Source organism: Lissotriton helveticus, chromosome 1_1, assembly GCF_964261635.1.
Source record: "Lissotriton helveticus chromosome 1_1, aLisHel1.1, whole genome shotgun sequence".
In the NCBI taxonomy this organism is placed as follows: Eukaryota; Metazoa; Chordata; class Amphibia; order Caudata; family Salamandridae; genus Lissotriton; species Lissotriton helveticus.
The window spans coordinates 770,223,344-770,243,965 of record NC_136057.1 but is presented as its reverse complement, the minus strand read 5'-3'; the positions used below and the strand labels follow the sequence as shown (position 1 = coordinate 770,243,965).

The window sequence follows — 20,622 nt, the reverse complement described above, 5'->3', positions numbered from 1 at the left end:
ACCAATGGATCATTCCTACGAAAGCCAGTTTAAAGAGAGGCCGCCCTTCAGGTCTCCAACTTTATAGGAGTAAACAGCCTACTCTCGGACTACCAAACTTTAATCCACCTGGACAGAGGACCTGAATCAGCTCTGATTGGCTTCTGGGATGACCAGACGATCAGTTGGCAGAAATGAAGTTGCTGCCCTATGACTTGTGGAGACATCCACTGCTTTTGACACAGTCAGCCATCTGACTCCAACTGAAATACAGGCTTTGCGAAACAAACCTGATTTGTTTGACAGAAATACTACATGCTCATGACCATTTAATGGTAGGTCTTTCTGCTGCATTAGAAACAAAGTGCAATAGTTGTCTTTGACGCTTTTTATTTTGTTGTTAAATTAACATTACCAATAGGTGTGTTACCTGCTCTGGGGAGAGGGCAGCCATGTAGAACAGCTTTATTCAGCAAGATACTGAGTGCAGCTCTTACTACAGCCTGCTGTCCTTGGCTTGGAGGTTTTCTGCTGACTCTGTGACCACCTGGGGAGTGTCTCTTCACCGATGCCCTGGAGAAAATTGCTTCTTGGACTCTTGGAGCAATGATAGCATTCCACAGCTTTGACATCCAACTGCAGGCATAAATGGATCATGATAAACAACTGAATAGTATACACTGATAATGATTAAATTAGGTTTTGGACCTGCAACATTTCTTTAACATGTTTCCCAACAATGAAAGCTGCATCCACCACGACTATATTGTGACTAGGTTCAGGGTAAAATCAAGAACCAGGTAGCGAGGCTAACATTTCATTGTAAATAATCACAGATAAGAATGACGTACACATTCAGGCATGGGCAAAACATAAAAGGCCATTTCACGGTGGAATGCTTTACTGGGACAGAAACTAAAAAAAAGCCACTTTTAAGGAATTCAGAAATATGTTAAGGCACCGAATGTTCAAGTATATTTTTAATAAAAGCTTTTCTGTAAGATATGGTGTGAGGGACATCATTGTAATTCATTATTCCTGTCACATACTTGCAGCATTTTGATTCACCCTTAAATATATTGCATAAAAAACTCATTCGACCAGAGTAAAAAAGAAACCATTGCATATAATGTAGTCATATTAAGTGGTAAATATGGTCAATCAACAGCCAGTGACAGAACATATATTCCCATCCTATATGTATAATCATAAAGAGCTTTAACCCAAAGTGAATTAGGTACTCTTTAAATTTAAAAACAAATACAATGCCAACTGGTCAGGTGTATGACTGAAAGTGCCTTTTCAGTTACCGATGAGTTTAGGCACTCAACCATGCATTCTGGGCTCGTACATCCATTCATTTGCCTACAGACTCAGTTTTGTATTCAGCCAATTACCCAACAGTAATAAAACATGCACACGTATTTAACAAGAATAAAGATGATAAATTAAAAGAAAAAAAGAAAAAATGCCACCAGCTAAACTGTTCATCACTCTTTTCTGTGCTGATTTATAATCCATGACAATGCCTGTATTTCCCTAACAAATGTGCTCTGAATGCATGCTGTTATATAGTACTGTGCTGGTCTTACTTTGAACCCATAATCACACTAAACGTGGCTCATAGACTAGAAGTGGCAAATGGAGGTGGGTTGAGAGTTATGGGCTTAATAAGTGTAATTGCTCTGTTTCTCTTGCCACAAAGGATAGACCCAAACTTCCTGGGCTTCCATCAAATTAGGAGGCCACAAAAAGAGCAAGTTATAGCCCTTCATAGGGCTAAAAGCCCTTCAGGACTGATGCTATGCCTCAAAGTTATGGGGGCAGACTAGACCTTTGCATGCTGGTACAATTTGCAGTACATTCATCAACATTTTGCTGTGGCCGATGAACTGATGACTGTTAAGGTTGTTAACAGCAATTCCTGTAATTTGTAGTGTAGAAAAATAGCAATACCGACATCTTATTGAGATACGACCATACACACAACCACAGATTGAGAAGCCCCTTCAAACATCGCGGTACCGTGGCATATTGCGGAAGAGGTGTGGCGCAGCTAGGGTGCCTGACTACAGACTACAGAGTTCACGGTTCGATCTCCGGTGCCGGCGGCAGGTTAGCCCAGTACCATGTGACTCTGGGCAATAGCTTGCTTAATCTTCCAGAGTGCCCACAGTACCGGGACACCACTTCGGAGGTAGCTGTGCGCTTTACAAATACTGGTATTTCATATCAAGGAGCTCGCTATAAACAGCAACCCTACATCCCTATTTTAGTGTCAGCACCTTGAAATCATTGACTCCACATTGGAAAGAACTTCTGGGTTTCCTTTTTTATTTTTAAAGCGGCAAGTCATAAACTCTTTCCTAAATTAGTGTTAGGGTGGTCCTGATGGATACAATTATGATGTTCCAGATCCTGGGTGCATTGATGGAAAAGGCCTGCTGTCTTGCTGAAACACATCAGAAAAGGCAAACTGTGGGTAAAAAGTAGATGCTCTACTCCAGTCATTAAGATCTCATGTTCATAGTTAAACGCCAGCAAAGAACCAGGCCAAAACTTTAGAGCTCGAGCACTGAGCATTGTTTAATACAGTGTACTAAAATACCCCATACACATGCTAGTGTAATGGGGTATGTAGGAGGGGCATTGGAATATTAGAAATGGGCCTTGTGAGGTACATTTGGTGTGCATCATCAGCATGTTAGGGATAAGCTTCATACTCGCTAAACACAGCAGGTATTTATAAGCGGTTGTCTGGTCACTAACATATCTATGGACGAGGAGGTCATATCGATGGATGAGGAGGTGCCAATACCAGCAGGTTTATCCACAGTCATGTTACGTACAAAAGATGTGGTGTGTATCATACTTTTGGCATAAATCAAGCCTGTCCGCATGTTGGACTTCACCATCTGAAGGTTTAAACGTAAGTGACCCATATGCATCCTAAATTGGCCCAATTACAGGTGATATCGCAGGATTTGTGAGCTGAATAGAGACATGTTGACTGTTTGTGTTCTCCAAGAAGGGAAGTCAGATCTGGTCCTAAACAGCCAATTGGTCATTTATTTTGTTGATTATCTTTGGTCAAGATACAGTATGAGACAGCTCTGGTGACCATTCAACCATTTTTGGGGTTGTCCGACCCCTCCAATAACCCAGAATGCATAGTTTAGCTGCCACTGGTGAGACCACTAATTATCTACACCTGGGATGTGGAAAATCTGGGAGGTCTGTGTAGTGTGATACTTACCAGTCTTTTCTCTACCTAACTACGGGCTCGCATTAGGGGCTCGTGTCTGAATGTTATGACATACAATTAGATGCATGTATTTGCCCTGAACCCATGCTTCCAAGTTCTTTCTCCATGGTTGCGATCTCCAACTCTATTAGTTGGAGTTGAGAAACACTGGAGAAGGGACCAACAGGACATAGGCTCCTTGTCTTGGAATAAAGTAACTTTCTTCAATGCACCTGCCACCTCAGACTTGCCATTGTTGTACCACCGCGCTCACCACATTTGGCGATGAGTTGAACCAGGAGCTTGCTGTCAGTGCCGATTTTCATTAGTTTCAGGCTTTTCCCCGGTCACGTGACTTTTTACCTGTGCCGGATTGAGCAGCTCCCCTTCTCCACAGGAACCGTATTTCATTGTTTCTTCTACAAAATTGTATGGTATTGTCCTCTTTGCTTAACTTTGGCCTCCAGGTGCACCCTTCCTTGCCCGGTTTCTTCAGACGCTGCTGCCCATGCACCTAGACAATGGAGCATGGCGCACCCATGAGCACTTGCTCACACTCAAATTCTGATTTGGCCATGTTGAGTAACGCATGCTCAAGTAATGTAATCACATGTCTGAGTGCCGGCCATCTTTAATTGGGCATATTTTCACGTTCATTTATTGTCTGCACTGATTTTACACACTGCGCTTTACGGTTCTGCCGGGCGTAGGTGGCACACAGGCCTAACAAGATGATGATGTGATTTTTGCAGAAACTGTTCAGGAAAACAATGTGATTTCCTCCAGAGTCTTAGATGTTTTCAAGGAAGCTGGCATTGCTCTCAAAATAGACAAATGTCACTTTTTAGTGCAGCTAGACTATCCGGGACATCACATTTCTGTAGACGGCATCAAATCAAATGTTGCGTTAGTACAAGATATCAGTGAGGTGCCTCCACCCAAGGATAAAGAATCTCTCCTTTGGATGAGCGATTACTACTCTAAATTCATACAAGGATATGTATTTGTGATTCAACCCTTGCGTAAGCGATTGCTAAAAGGTCAAAGGTTTGTTTGAGATGATACGACTGCTCAAGCGTTTCAAAACAAGGATCTTATTGTGAAGCCTGCAGCTCTGTCGTCTTACAATTCTGGTTGCAAGTGTATACTCATGGTTGATGTCAGTCAGTGTGGTTTGGGTGTGGTGTTGTCCCAAGTAGTACAAGGGAGTGAATGTACCATTGCTTCAGGCAGAGACACATTACAGCATGATCGAGAGGGAGGTGTTAGCTTGCTCCTTGGTTACTGACATTTTTTTAAATTTCCATTGGGGCTCATATTTTTATCTTTACACTGACCAAAAACTGTTACTTCACATGCTTAATGGCAGCAGAACTGGCAAGGCTTCTGCCAGACTGGTAAGGTTGTTATCACGCCTACAGGAGTATAGCTTTACCATCAATTACATTCCGGAAGGAAAAAAACATGAGGGCTGACTGTCTGCCCAGATTGCCCTTAAAAAGCATTAATGTAAGTGATGAAAAGTATGATGTGAAGAGAGTAGTGGCCACATTGAATGATGTGTGGTTTCCTTTAATGACTGGATGAATGCTCTGAGCAAAGATGAAATCCTCTATTCAGTTAAAGGTTGGCCTAAAAAAGGATCCCTTGTTTTATCTGAAGCCTTTTGCTCAAGTTGAAGGGGAACTCTCACTGGTTAACGGAGTCCTAATCAAAAATGATGTTTGCATACCACCATCGTCCTTGAGAGAAAAGACGATTGAACCTGCACATCAAGATCATTTAGGTGTGGGTGGCACTCATAAAAATTTGAACCAGTTCTTTTGGTGGCCTTCTACGGACTCTCAAGTCTCTACGTGGGTTTCCAAGTGTAATATATGCTTGCTGTCTGACAAGCATTAGGCAACTCATCGCACTCTACTTCACATAGTTCCGCTGCTCGATGATGTCTGGTCCAAAGTAGCTCTGGATTTTGCTGGCCCTTTTGACTACTTCGTTTCCACAGCATCTACCACTAATGTTATTAAATGCTTGCAAAATGTTTAGAGATTTAGGATCCCTCAAGACAATTGGTTACAGACAGTGGAACCCACTTTACATCACCTCTTATAAAAGATTGTATTGGTTGTGTCCACATCAAGCATTTGAAGGTAGGATTATATTTTCCTACCTCAAATGGCCTTGTGGAAAGGATTTTGGTTAGGCATTTTCTTGCCCTAAACATTTTGTGCCTACTATATCCTTCCTGGGTCACATGACTAGGTGTACCTGGCAGTTGGTCTTCATGCCTTACTTCCAGACAGTGAGACAAAGAGGAATAGGTGTTGGCAGAATGGGCCATCTGACTAAATGAAGGGTGGGAGTTGTCACCTACCACACTCACAAAGGGTTTGACACTAGTCTTTTGTGACCCTGGACAAGCTGGGACCAGGGCAAGGAGGCAGGAAATTCCAAGCACTTGGTGGAAGCATCTAGAAACTTCTCTTACTTCAGTGAGTAAGTCAAAATCCTTCTATTCCGTTCATACGAAAATAAAACATACAGGTACATTAAAAACATAGAAGCAATAAAACAAGCCCAGTAAAAACCAATACCAATAAAAAATTAAAATGATGTTAAAAACAAATAGTTGAATTTAGAAGCAAGATAGAAAGGAACTGTGCAAAATGATTAGGCAACATGGAATCACAGCTAAAACACTTAATTGAAAGCCTCAATTTGTCTGCATCTCTCAGGAAACCGGCCACCGTCTAACAACTGTAGAAAAAGTAATGGTGGTCTTACTTAAGTAAAATTGTAATTCTTTAAAAGAATTACAACATGATGGAGCCCTGCACCAAACTATACTTTTTTTTTATCCAAAAAGATAAACCCTGAAACAGGATTTTCTTTTTGAAAGAAAAAAAAACATAACTTCTACTTGGGCGTTCTATTTCATAGCAAGGGGAACACTCACCAGTTTTCTATGCCCCTTTACCTTCATGGATTTCCTGACAATGACGGGCAGTGAAAACTGACCTCTAATTCAACCCATCTAAATTAGTTTGGTGGAATTTTATGTCTGACTCAAATGACACTTACTTCAAAAGGCATCAGAGCACTTTAATCAGGGTGGGCACAGATTAGTCTACACCGGAATTAAACAAAGGTCCACCTGCATCTAAGGTTGGTAGGCGGACAACATTCTTGGTGGTCAGGATACTCTATTACAACAGAGTATCCTAACCACTAAGAATTAAATCAGGCCCTAAAGTTCAACCAGTAGTGTAATGAAGGATGTCGTGGTGTGGGAGAGCACCACACTTTACACATCTTAAGAACCCACTGCAGCCCAGCTAGGTTGGATGCAAAGAAAATTACAAGCATTGGCAAAGGGAATAGGTCTCATCTTTTGGACATGTTGGCTTTGTGATGCTAATAGCTGAGGCTATATAAGATCAGCAAGAATCAAAATGCTCTATGCCAAAATGCACAGAATCAGCAAAAAAGATAAATTAAGAAATAAAAGGCTAGATGACACCAGCTGTTTCCGGTTGTGCCTTTCTGTAGGTACAATTATCAATGTTTAATGACTGAGCTAAGATGATGGACTGAACTTGGAAGGCTTAATTTTAAAAAAAAATGCTGTGTGTGAAAGTGCTTTTGATGTAGCAGAGCACATGGAAGCAAATGGCAGCTGCCGGGCCCTCCAAATAAGTGCACAAAAAGATGAAATGCATGTCAGAAATAGGAGAGTAGTAAGCTGGAGGGATAAAACCAAGGCCCACCTGCATCTAAATTTGGCAGGTGGAGTGCATTCTTGGACGTCAGGATACTCAATTGCTGTTGCACTGGACTATCCTTTTTTCAAAAATTAAAATCAGGCCCTAAGTTACAACCAGTGATGTAATGAAGGTTACTGTGGTTTGGGAGAGCCCCACACCTTACTCATCTTAGGAGGCTACTGCAACATAGGTAGGCTGTCTGCACAGAAATTATGAGCATTGGTAAATGAAATAGTTCTTATCTTTTGGACAAATTGACTTTGCTGATGCTATTTGCTGAGGTTATGCAACATCATAAAATAACAAGCATTTGCAATGCAATCGGTCTCACCTTTGGGACCTTATATGTATTTAGCTATTCAGCACATTAGCCTGGGTGCTGAAACATCTACTGTTCTTTAACATGGAGGGAAAGTAAGCACCAAATTGTGTGACACGCCAGGTATGGGAACACATTGAGAGAAATATTGCCTTTCAGCAGAAAATGGTATATGCCAAAACTCTGTTTTTAATATAAATTCAGGGCCCTCGGTGGTCATATTACTGAAAATACAAGATTTGAAAAAAATATTATTGTCTACTGGTGCTCGTGGAAGACAATTTCTATGGACTGGAATCTACAGAATGCTAAAGTGATTCTGGTATTTTATTGACCTCTGCTGGTCGTTATCTATCAAGAGAGTTAAATAGAGGCAGTTGCCAGAAAAATTAAAAAATAAAGTCCCTCAGCAGAAAGCAATTCTGGTATTTTACTGACCTCTACTGGTCGTTTTCTATCAAGACAGTTAAATAGAGGCAGTTGAACAAGCAGAAAGCAATTCTGGTATTTTACTGACCTCTACTGGTCGTTTTCTATCAAGACAGTTAATTAGAGGCAGTTGATGAGAAAAAAAAACCCTAAGCGGAAGCAGAAAAGTCCTAGGGCTAATCTCCAGAGCCCACAAAGTACATACACATATAAGTATATACTAAAGTATAAAAAACAGATCTCTAATGCTCGACCTAAAAAGAAAGTCGGGTAGTGGAGGAAGTGCAATGCTGTGCAGGAGGGTGAGAGCAACAAGGAGTCCAGGGAGAGAAGCAGACAAGAAAGACGGCAGCCCACGAGGAAGAGCAACACAAAATGCAAGGGTCCGTAGAAGGAAGCACAAAAGGGGGAGAGCTAGAAAACACATGCATGCCTACATGGTGCTGAAATAAAAAGGAAAAAGAAGTTCCCTACATTGGAAGACTGAAGGGATACACCCTATGCTATCAAAGGGATGATAGAGGCTATGCTCAAAGAGAGGAACAGACAGAAGAAGAGGAAAGCCATTGAATAAGAATTAAGCCAATGAGAAGGAGAATAAATGGATTGGTTCTAAGCTCACTGTAAGGTTTTGGTAAGCCCACAACTGCGCAACCAGACAACTTTGGCTGTCTTGTAGACAAGACTTAAAATGAAAGTTAGAAGCTGTGATTTCCCACCACCCATCATCACAGGAAGTGATATCAGTGGAACTCCCATCATTCACCTGCACATGAAGTGACATCACTGAATTTCTATTCAGCCATCTGGACGGGAAGTGACATTACAAGATTTCCTGCCAAAAGCCATATTTAATAGAAGAAGCAAAGCAAGAAGATGTAATTTCCCATCACCCATTAGTACCAGGAGTTATTTCACTAGATCACCCATTATCCATTGCACAGGAAGTGACATCCAATTTTCCATGAACCACCTGGACAGGAAGTGACTTTACTGCTTTTCTCACCAAAAACGTCTTTAAAATAAGAACCCAAGCAAGAGGACTTTATTTCCCACCACACATCAGCCATCAGCACAGGAAATGACATCACTAGATCTCCCATTTTCCACCTGCATAGGTGACATCATTGAATTTCCTATCATTCATCTAGACAGGAAGTGAAATTACTGGTTTTCCCCATTAATAACATCATTCAAAGAAGAAGCCAAGAAAACCAATCAAGAGGACTTCATTTCCCATCATCCATGAGCACAGGAAATGAAATCATGGCATCTTTGACTCCTCCCCCCCTCCAAGGACCTTTCCAAATAACAGCTTTAATACAGACCTGCAGGGGACGCGCACATCTGGTGGCACAAATGCAAGCCGCACTGCACCGTACACAGTGGCAGAAACTCTGGTCTGCAACACTCCTTAGGTCGCAAGACCCTGAACACCATTCCGCCAAATGCTGCACCCCACAGTAGGAGCTTACACCTGCACCCACTGCTGGTTATCCAGCAGCCACCCATCCAGACCCTACAAGCAAATACTAAGAACACCCTCAGCACCCCCCTTCCAACACACACACCACACAAGCACCAACAACCCCTACACTCCCACCCTACACCACAGTTTACAGAAAAACTGCACATCAACATCCACTCGCATGCATGCTTCTCAACACACGATCACTTAGCAAACACACATCTAAAATATGGGACCTTCTAAGCAGCGATGCATCTGACATCTGCTTCATCACAGAGAACTGGCTCAACCCCTCATTGGCTCCCGATATTGCTTCGCCAAACCCAGCGGGCTACAAGATTACTCGACAGGACCGCCTTCTCAAGCCAGGATGAATACAAGGAATCCATCAAATGCACAACATCCACAGAGAACACCACCCAATTCATGGAACACCTGCACTTCAAGCTGCAAATCTCCGAAAAATTTACCTTAAATGGAACCCTCGCTAATCTACCACCTGAACCATGAGCCAACTTTACCAAACTCATCACCCACTTATTTGCTCTGCTTACCATCGACAATAGATCCTATATTCTCCTCTGTGATGTCAACTTTCACCTGGAAGCCTGAAACGACCCCTGCTCCACAGCCCTCCTCCAAAGCTTGAGCAACATCGGATTCACTCATCTCATTACAAAACTAATACAAACCACAGCACACACACTGGACCACATCTTTACCTCAAGTGACCGCATCAAATACAACTTCACTACACAGCTCACATGGATCAAACATGCCATCATCCACTTCCAAATCAACACACCTCAAGTCAACTTCCCTATCAGGTACAGCACTTCAAGCTGAAGCCGGGGCAAAATCACGAAAGTAGACTGGCTCAGCGCCTCTTTATTGACCAGCTAAGCACCACAGAAAACCTCAACAAGGACACCAACAACTGGATCAAAAACTATGCTGACTCCCTCACACCGATCAAATCCAATATGCATTGTAGATCAAACTAGCAGGTCAGCTGGTACACAGAAGACCTGGGAGACACCAAATGACACTGCAAACAGATAGAAAGGATATGGAGAGCCAGCCACAACACCACCAACAGAACTACCTACAAAGCTGCACTCAGATCCTATCATCAGCAAATAAGAGACACCAAGTAAAAAGCACTAGTGGGCGGTATCAAAGGAAGCTCCAACAGCTGCAAGGAGATCTTCTCAATCATCTAGTGTTTCACCTCGCCCTCAGCCACTTTGGACAACATTACTGACTCCTAACAACTCTGCGACAACCTATATACTTCTTCCACAACAAAATTGCAAACATCTACTGCAACTTTGCACACCAACCCAACACCAGAGAACTGATTGCTGATCTGCCCACTACTAACCAAGAGAGCCACCAGGCTGAATGGATAACCTTCATCAGAAACAACACAGCAGCAATAAGGCGGACCATCCACTCAGGGGTTCAAACGGAGCCCTGCCCCCAGCACATCTACAACCTGGGAACATCACCAATCAGCACCACCCTGACCCACATCATCAACACCTTCATCAGGTCCGCCCCTTTCATGGATGAATGGAAACTTGCAGAAATCAACTTCCTCTCCTTAAAGCCCACAACCGACCTGAATCAACTGAGCAACTTACAACCTATCCCCCTGCTCCCTTTTCCAGCCAAAGTGATTGAGAAGGCCATCAACAAGCAAATCACAAACCACCTCGAACTTCACCATGTTCTAGTCAATACACAATCAGGATTCAGAAGGAACCACATCAGTAACCGAAACAGTACTTATCGGGCCACTGGCAACATCTGAAAGATCCTCGATGAGGAGGAACAGAAGCCCTCATCCTGCTTGACCCCTCAGTGACCTTCAACACTGTCTTCGACAATACCCTCATCAGAAGACTCCACAAATTACTCAACTTGTCAATGCACCTGGTGCAGAGATCTGTATAATCTTCAGGTTCACAGGTATAAAGCATAAATAAGTCGACTTGTCCTTTCATCCTCTCCAGGTTAATAAGGCAGTTGGTGTAATAATAACTCAAACTATTAAATCATTCATTTCAAATGTAGAAGTGCCCAATGCAAGATTTCACCTGTGGGTCCAGGCATGAATCTAATTTACTTGAAAGAAAGAACAAGGAGTAATCTTCCAGCCTAAGTGAAACATTGAATGATTAAAGTACTGTAGGGAAAAAGGCTAGAATATGCTAGTGAGGTGCCTCAGTGAGTTGAGCACGGTGATCTGCATGTAATCTTCAGGTTACAGTAGACATACCTACCTCAATATCTGAGCTCTGAGGCCCAGAGTAATGTTTGCAATCTGTAGGGGCAAACATGGATCTTAAGAAGAAAGCTCACTTTGATGATGTACCTTCTGCAAAGATCTGGTATATTATGCACATTTCATATTCCAATCCTAGTATAGTAGCTCACAAGGTTAAAGCACTAGGTAAAACGATTTGTGTAACCAGAGGTTCACAGGCTCCTATTCCCATAAAATAGTTGCGGCCAAAATCATCTGTCGCAGAGCTGTGTATCAGGTCATTTGTACCAAAGGAAAAAAGTGGGGAATCTGCTTTTGTAGAGAACTGTGTGCACGATGTACGTCACATGGTAAATACACAGTAAGGCTTACTTTGCAAATATACCTGCTAATGGAATCTGTAGACCACATATTTAAATGTATGCAAGAGCAACAGAACTGTGAATCTTTTTAGGAAAAGCAAAATAAGTAGCTTTAAATTGGGTATTTTGGGTTGTGTAAATTGGGTTGTGATTGTTACACCTAATAGAAAACCATAAAAACGGGGTTTCAGCTCGAGGGCATCTAAATAGCGTGCTTTATTTTATTAAATTAAGAAATAGGAACATATTAATATTTAATCTGTTCCACATTTCACCAACCCATTCTCCAAAAATAGGAATGTATGCCTCTCAACATTAGATAGTTGAACAAAGGAACAGATGGAGTCATAATGAAGAACTGGTTTCACACTAAAATGCAAACTGAACAAAGCATTTTTAATATGGCTAAGCAAGGAAAATAAATACAAATAGTAGGCCTGAAAATGAGGACTGTCCCTCTTAAATGAAGACTGCTTAGAAATATGAACCAATATATATTCACATGAGACTTAAGTCAATATTCCTTGGATGACTAGATCATTCCTACATTAGACAACATACTAAAACAGTGGGATCAACCATCAAGTATTTCAGAAAACACTCACAAAAAAGGTGGAGGGTGGAGGGGAAGAGAGAAAGAGGAGGTAAAGAGACAATAAGACCCCCACTACCAATGGCTAGGAGTGCACATGCTTTGGTATTTACACATCAAGCCTGAGATAACATACAGCCCATTTCCAGGAATTATTTTAAATGGGTTGCCTACAGAGCCTGCAGGGCAGTAAATGCTTTATTTACTCACCTATTCTGTGATATTTGGTTTATCCTCAGGAGATAAAGGATAAACGAAACCAAATTTTAGCTTTGCATATTTATGGACCTACTCAATAGATTGTATAGCTGGTTCCCAGGCACATTGCAGGTAAACCTAAGAAGCTCCCAAGATGATGAATGCCTTGGTTAGCTACAGACCAATCTAGAGATAGGAGAGGACTAGTCCCCAGGCAGTATAAGAGTACACTTATGTAAATCTCAAGATAGTGAATTCTTTAGTGATTTTCAGACCTGTATTTACCTACTGTATATAGCAATGTCAAAGGTACCAATGGGATAACATTTTGCAGTGCTTAGAATGATATCATTTTTCAGCCACTTACACACCTCACATGACATAAAAGATGGTTCTTACTTTGAGAACGTTAGGGGTAAAGCCATACAACTTTTAAGGCAATGAATGCTTTGGATATTTACAGCCTCCAGGATGGTGAATGTTTTGCTTAGATACATATCTATTGTGCAGCGCAATTGTGATTACACCTGTACATGTTACAAATGTGTGACATGAACGTGCACTTAGCCCATTTTCATGTGTGGTTCAACAATATTAAAATGTGTGTTGAACTTGACATTTATTACTAGAGTGCATTTACTGTATGATTAGTAAATCTACTTATATGGAGTGCCTTAACTGTATGAAATAATGTATTCTTTGAAGACTTGGTGAATAAACTATCCTTACTCAGTAGATATATACTCGCTAAAACCGAATCCAATTCAATTATTGTAATGTGTGCCTAAATACATTAAATGATATTTACTGTTTGGATGTTGAAGTAGAAACCATCTTCACGTTATAAAATGTCATTTATATTACAAATTGATTTATGTAATGTGTGTACTAATATTTTTTATATTGCATTAAGATGCAGTTCTTAGCCCACTTACATGCATACCTTTAAGATTTTACTGTATGCCATGTGTAATGTGAACCTAATGTACAGACAGTTTACATTTATTTGTGTTTGGAATTGAACATGTATATTAAATGTGCACTCTTCCTTAACATGCTAAGTTGACATTTTAGACCTACATTTTCATGCTGCATAAAATACTGATTTACATTTTCTGCTAACATAATATTTCTTGCAGTTATTCGCATGCATAGTTAGACGAAGAATAGATACATTATGGGGGGCGCTAGAGGGCGCATGAGCGGAATGGCTGCTTGAATGAGTAGCTCCCGCGCCTTGGTGCTTTATCCTGTATTTATCCTGTACCTCAAGGTGTCGACTTTGCCTACAATTGTCGTGGCTGTCTGGAGACGAGTGTTTCCTACACTCGGTCTAAATTTGGAGCCGGTGCGAGCCCTGTGAGCGGAGATATCGACCTGTTTGCATTGGCCGACACCTGCACTGGAGCCGGCGGGGTGAGAACGCCGGGGCGGCGGACTACGCAAGACCGAGGTCCGCCACGAGGGGCTAGGCCGTGCCGATCGGCGGACGCTTGGAGTGACTGCCCCGCCCTGACCTGCCGGTGAGCTGCGACGGAGCCGGGATCACTGGAGTGCCTTTCCGTCCTGCCCAGCGGAGCGGCGGGCGCTGGGGCTCGCGGGTACTGCCTGCGGTGGCGGCCCTCGCTCTACGGTGCTTGCTGAAGTGAGGAGCGCCCGGAGTGCCCTGGATGACCAGAGGGCCCTATATCCCGGCTGACCAGTACGTAGTGGACTGCGGCGGACGCGGTGAGTCGCGCGAGTCCCGCACAGACTGCATTACTGGCCACTGGCGCCCCCGCTGTGCTAACCCTCGCCATATGGGCCCCCTTCCTGAGCTTTCACTACCATAACTTGCCTGCCGCTGACGGGAGGTGTGTGCGTGCTCCGTCTGGCGGCGACGGCCGCGAACTTGCTGCTCTCCTCTCCAGCATTGATTCTTTGGCGCCCTTTCCGCCGGCGGGACACAACGTCCTACTCCGACTCTGCTGGGGCTGCGGAGGACCTCTTGTTTGCTTGCCGCCTCCCCTCTTGACCCACTGTTCCGCCTGCGCTCACCTGCCTGGCATTGAGAGAAGTGACTAAGGTCTGGCACCTTCCTTTATCTTACCTCATACTGTCTTTCCCCGGTGACTGTCGAGCTGCGGACTGCCAGAATTGACTGGACCATCACACTACCTGGCAACCTGTTTCAAACCTCCGGACGCCGCATATCTACAGACTGCGCCCAGCTACAATCATGGGGCGCCTCGATGGTCGTCAGGCGAAGCTGAGCTTTGATGGGCCCAAAAAAGGCGCGAAATCGGTGCCTGAGGCCCCTGGTCCCAGTGGGACGCCTCCGACGGCCCCCACACCCCCTGCGGCGGACCTTGACCTTCAAGCCCTGTTCCAGGAAATGCGGCAGGGGTTTGCGACGGTGGTCGAAAAGGTGGACGGTGTCACTTCGCGTCTGGACGCACTGGTCCACAAGGTAGATCGCCATGAGGAGAGACTGACGGATGCGGAACAACGAATTTCTACTACCGAAGATACCGCCGCGACTCACACGACGCAACTAGCTCGGATGGACAATTTGCTCCGGGTCATAGCGGCCAAAAATGAAGATTTGGAAGCCCGCAGCTGCCGCAACAATATACGCATCACAAATGTTCCGGAATCTACAGACACGGGCAGGATGGAGCTATATGTGGAGAGGCTACTCAAGGGCTCGATCGGAGATGATGCCTTTTCCCCCCCAATTCATTGTGGAGCGGGCGCACCGTTCCCTGGCGCCGATGCCCAAACCTGGACTACCTCCTCGGCCCATTATTGCCAAGCTGTTAAATTATCGCGATCGGGACACCGCGCTGAGAGCAGCCCGCACTCAGCGTAATTTGCAATATAACGGAGTTACCTTCTCCGTGTATCCGGATTTCACACCGATGGTGCAGGAAGAAAGACGTAAATTCCTACCCGTGAAGAAAAAGTTGCGAGAGGCGCAGGTGGACTACGCTCTGTTATATCCAGCGAAGCTGCGAATAACACATCAAGCTCAACAACGGTTTTTCACGAACCCACAGAAAGCAGAAGACTTCCTGAAAACAATCCGGAGAGCGAGGCATGAGGGGCGAGATGCTGCCGCGGATGTGAACCGCGACGAGTTGCCACCTGACCCGACCGAATGACATTTGCTCATCAGATTGCGCTAGCTGTGTTTCCAGCATTGATTGAACATTGACCATCCTCTAGAACGAGATGACTGCAATGACTGCGACCATTGGACTCGCATGGCGTTGACACACCTGTGGTAATGTACCCAAGGCCCACTCTCTTGGCCCCAGGCTCCACCGAGGGTGGTACAGACTGGAGCTATGGACCGAGGAGTGGCTGTGCGAACTCTATGTCGTACCCCCACAGGGTGCTCCCCTTGAAACTGTTATTGACTGTTTTGTTAATTCTTGGGCTGGGATTGCTGGGATGGGGGGGTGGGGGTGGGGAGGGACTCAATGGCTACTGGCATGATTGGGATGCTGGGGTGGGAGGGGGGAGGGTTGTTACACGTTGAGGCTATACATGTTTGCAATATGTTGGCAGGCTCTAAGATGGTGGGCGTGGTCGTGGCGATGGGGCACTTCAGGCCCGCAGTCATTACCTTGGCTGCTCTTACTATACTTGCTATGGACGGATCTATGTCTATACCAGTTGATAATACACATTTGACTTGTTTTTCCTGGAATGTTCGGGGGCTAAATGATGCTAGGAAATGTCGCAATGTCATTGCATATCTTGATAGACATCATGTTCAGGTGGTTATGTTACAGGAAACCCATTTACCACCTCGAGATAGGGTTACCTTTGCTAGTAAATGGGCTGGGGCCCGCATATTTTCCTCCTATTCCACGTATGCGAGGGGGGTGGCTATTCTTGTGGCCAGAGCTGTACCATTCCATAGATATGGGGAATATGCTGACAAAGAGGGGCGATACGCTCTGATGTGGGGTAGACTAGGTCGGGACACTTATACGTTTGTTGTGGTTTATGCGCAGAATGTAGATGCACCCACTTTTTTCACCACTGTATGGGGCAGGGTGCTAGCGGCGGGCTCCCGCCATGTCATCTGGGGTGGGGACTTCAACTTAGCCCTGGTGCCTCGCTTAGATAGAACCGATGGAGTGTGCTCCTATAAACCTAGGGCTCACGAGGCGCTGGAGGGTGTACTCACAGAGGGGGAACTTTTGGATGCTTGGAGGCACTTACACCCGTTGAGGAGAGAGGGCACCCACTTCACTTCGCACACAGGAACGTGGGCACGGCTGGATTATTTTTTAATCACTAGAGGGATTGCCGCGGAACTAGTGGGAGTGTCTCACCTGCCCAGGACGTATTCTGATCACAGCCCTGTGGTACTCCACCTTCGTATCCCCGGGTGGGAAAACATGAGACCTCATTGGACACTTCACCCACGCATCTTACTAGACACTTTGTTTCGTACTGAATTGGGGGAGGAGATAGCTGCTTTTTCCCCCCGAAATAAGGGATCAGTGGAATCTGTTGAACACATTTGGGAGGCATTCAAGGTGACCGTTAGGGGATATTGTATATCCAAGAGCTGTGGGGTTTTACGTGATATACTACGCACTATTGGCACATTAGAGAAAGAACTAGGCACTTTGGAACGTCGCATGGTTGTAGAACCTAGCCCCGCACTACATGCTACCTTTAGAGAAACACTGTCGAAATTTGAGGAAGAGGCTGCTAGGGAATCTAAGTTCCGTGGTAAACATTGGCAGGCCCGAAAATATTGCGAAGGGGATAGGCCCGGGAAGGCATTAGCTGCACTCACTCAGCCCCCACGTGATCGCAATGTCGTATTTGAACTTACAGATGCACATGGTTCCACCATCAGACAATCGGATGACATTCTTAGTTCTTTTACGAGACACTATCTTGCACTATATACTACTACTGCGGAGGCTGCAACGTCTTATGCTGATTACCTGAAGGATGTGGCGCTGTGCTGGCTTAGCGACGGGGACAGGGCTTTTTTGGCTGCACCCTTCGAGCTGGGTGAGATCCGCGACGCCATCATGTCTCTTCAGAAAGGTAAAGCCCCGGGCCTAGACGGCATCCCTGCCGAATTTTACAAAACGTACATTGATATCATGGCCCCTGTCCTGCGCGAAGTTTACTCAGAATCCCTCGAAGAAGGCGTACTGCCCTGCTCTATGCGCGAAGTTGTCATTACCTCCCTACTGAAACCCGATAAAGATCCCAGCTCCTGTAATTCTTATCGCCCTCTGTCCCTCCTGAATTGCGATGTGAAGATACTTGCCAAAGTTCTAGCTACCCGGCTTTCACTGCTAATGACTAGAATTGTGCTGCCTGATCAATCTGGATTCGTGGCCGGCCGCTCCATGTCGCACAACTTACGCACCCTGTTCTCCCTCCTGCGCACTGTGCACCCTGATACACCTGTTGCAGCCATTTTTCTTGACGCAACTAAAGCCTTCGACTCTGTCGAGTGGCCCTATCTGTTTTCTGTTTTGGCAAGCATGGGATTTCCGCCCTTGTTCATGGCCTGGGTTCGCTTGCTCTATACCCGACCTACGGCACGGGTGCTAATCAATGGTCATCTGTCACAGCCTATCGATATTACCAGAGGCACGCGTCAGGGATGTCCACTGTCGCCCTTATTATTTGCCATAGCTGTTGAGCCGCTGGCCTGCCGCCTACGGCAACTACATCGAGAGGGGGCGGTTCACTGCTTACAACGCCAAATTGATGTGTCACTATACGCTGACGATATCACCCTGTATGTTAAGCACCCTGAGATACGCCTTAATCCTTTACTCAGGGAGTTCATTATGTTTGGTGGGATGTCGGATGTACACATCAATTGGTCCAAGTCCCAGATTTTCCCTTTAACCGAGGCGGTGGGTGATTTTCCCCTCGATTATCCACTGGAGTGGTGCCGGACAGATCTCCGCTACCTGGGGATACGTGTTTCCCGAGATAGGGAGGAGACTCTTTGAGCCAATTATGGGGTAGCTATCACAAAACTGACTGCCTCCGTGGATCGCTGGCTCACCCTGCCGCTTTCCATGGCCGGCAGAGCGTCCCTAATTAAAATGGTCATCTTGCCCCGATTCCTTTATCTTTTTATCAATATCCCATATTTCCCCGGCGCCTTTTTCTTTAAGACGCTAAAGGCTGAGCTCCGCCGGCTCTTTTGGGGAGGCAAGAATCCGCGGATTCAATGGTCCACGCTTACCCCACCTTATGACAAAGGAGGGTTCGATATACCGGACTTTGAGGAATATTATCAATGTGCTCAAGCACATTTTGCCTACCACTGGATGGCTCCCACGCCTTACATGCCTCACATTGCGGTTGAGGACTGGATAGTACATCCCCTCCCACTCTCGGGGCTGCTCCACTGCCCAGAGTCCTCCATAACCACCCCGAACACCTCTGTTTCATGCACAATGGACGCGTGGCGTCGTATAGCCAAGAGGTTGCTGTGCCAACTGCCCTATTCACCGAAGCTGCCTCTCACCAATCATCCGGAGCTCACCTTATTGCAGGAACAGGGATTCCGCACCCTATGCACTAAATTGCATGTTTCCTGCTGGGGTGATTTGTTCGTTGGTGGCCAATTTAAAACGGCGGACCTTTTCTTCCAGTCGCATGACCGCACCCCTCTGGACCTTTTTTATTATATCCGCCTCCGTGCGGGAATGCGGGACATACTCCCCAACTTTCCTGACGAGCCCGAGATATTGCCTCCACTTCACTTCCTGTTAAGCTCCCGGGACGGAAAACATTTGGTATCTGGACTTTACCGACAGCTCAGGGATGCCGCCCCGATGCCGGACTCTAAAGCTCGGGCGCGATGGGCCGCCGAGCTGGCCACTGACATCACGGATGATCAGTGGACGTACTGCTGTGCGCTCACGTCCCGCTTGTCTGCCAGTAGCAGATTCAAAATTATACATTATAAATTCCTGCAACGGCTGTACTATAAACCGGTTCGCAAACTTAGATTTGGCCTAGCGGAGGATGATCGCTGCATACGCTGTCATGCCGCCCATGCGGATGTTTTGCATCTAGCTTGGGAGTGCCCGCAGGTGGCCCTTTATTGGCAACAAGTTGCGGATGCCCTCGCGGAAATGACGGGCACGGAGGTGCCTGTGGATCCCCTGGTGATGGTCCTCGGCTATACTTACCAGATTCCTAGCACTAGCCGGAAATTTGATAATACTGCGCTCCTATTGGCCAAGCGACGTGTGGCTTGTCGGTGGGGTCGTGGCAGGGCACCCAAATTCAAGGATTGGCTAGCGGACTTGACTTATTGTCAAGACCAGTATAACACATTTGCTGAGCTGTTACCTACATCCTGTATGCCTAGGGACATATGGAGTCCCCTGGTGTGCTACATGCTCCAACGGTCGGTCGGGGAGGATATGCCTGAAGAGACCCCTGTCCCTCTTTGATGCTATGTGGTTCGGTCCTGACATGGACCTTCCTCTGGCTACAGCGCCCGCATGTTACTATGATCGGCGTGAGACGTGTTTTATTGCTTCCTATGGCTGGGCTGGTCTGGTTTGCTGCCCGCACCGACCCCCCGTACCCCCCTATTGCAGTCCCTCCTTTCCTGGTGGCGACTAGACCCCCCCTCTTCCCCCCCCCCCTCCCCCCTGAGTAGAGTTCTTACCCCCTCCACCGCACTTTCCATATCCCGGAATTCATCCCCCCTTTCTCACACTGAGCATAAGCGACACAGCACATATCATTGCCCTCGGCCCCTGCGGGCACACTGTTAGACACATGGAGCTACGCCTACTGAGCGCTGCGCTGCACTACCTATCTGGACTGCCTTACTGATTTGTCATCTTTTCTCCTTTCAAGGGAGCCCGAAATGCCTCTTAGTTTCTTCCTTGTTGGGAAGTTTCTTCCTTTTTTTTTTTTTTTCTTTCTTTTTCTAAATGTTCTGATGCTGTTTATTGATGGAGAAAATATTGTTCTGCTGCTGCTTAT

At 45.5% G+C, this 20,622-nt stretch overlaps 1 protein-coding gene across 4 annotated transcripts in view; it reads right to left on the bottom strand.

Moving 5' to 3' along the window:
- The window catches only part of CTTNBP2 (cortactin binding protein 2), a 671,065-nt gene that overhangs the window by 85,219 nt on the left and 565,224 nt on the right, over positions 1-20,622 (bottom strand). For all 4 annotated transcript variants that reach the window (XR_013606931.1, XM_078674334.1, XM_078674335.1 and 1 more), the window contains one exon: positions 410-615. Coding sequence is in view for 3 of the 4 variants with exons in the window: in XM_078674334.1 (XP_078530460.1) it covers positions 410-615 (206 nt within the window). In the remaining variant the exon portion in view is untranslated. The remainder of the gene's footprint in view (positions 1-409; positions 616-20,622) is intronic.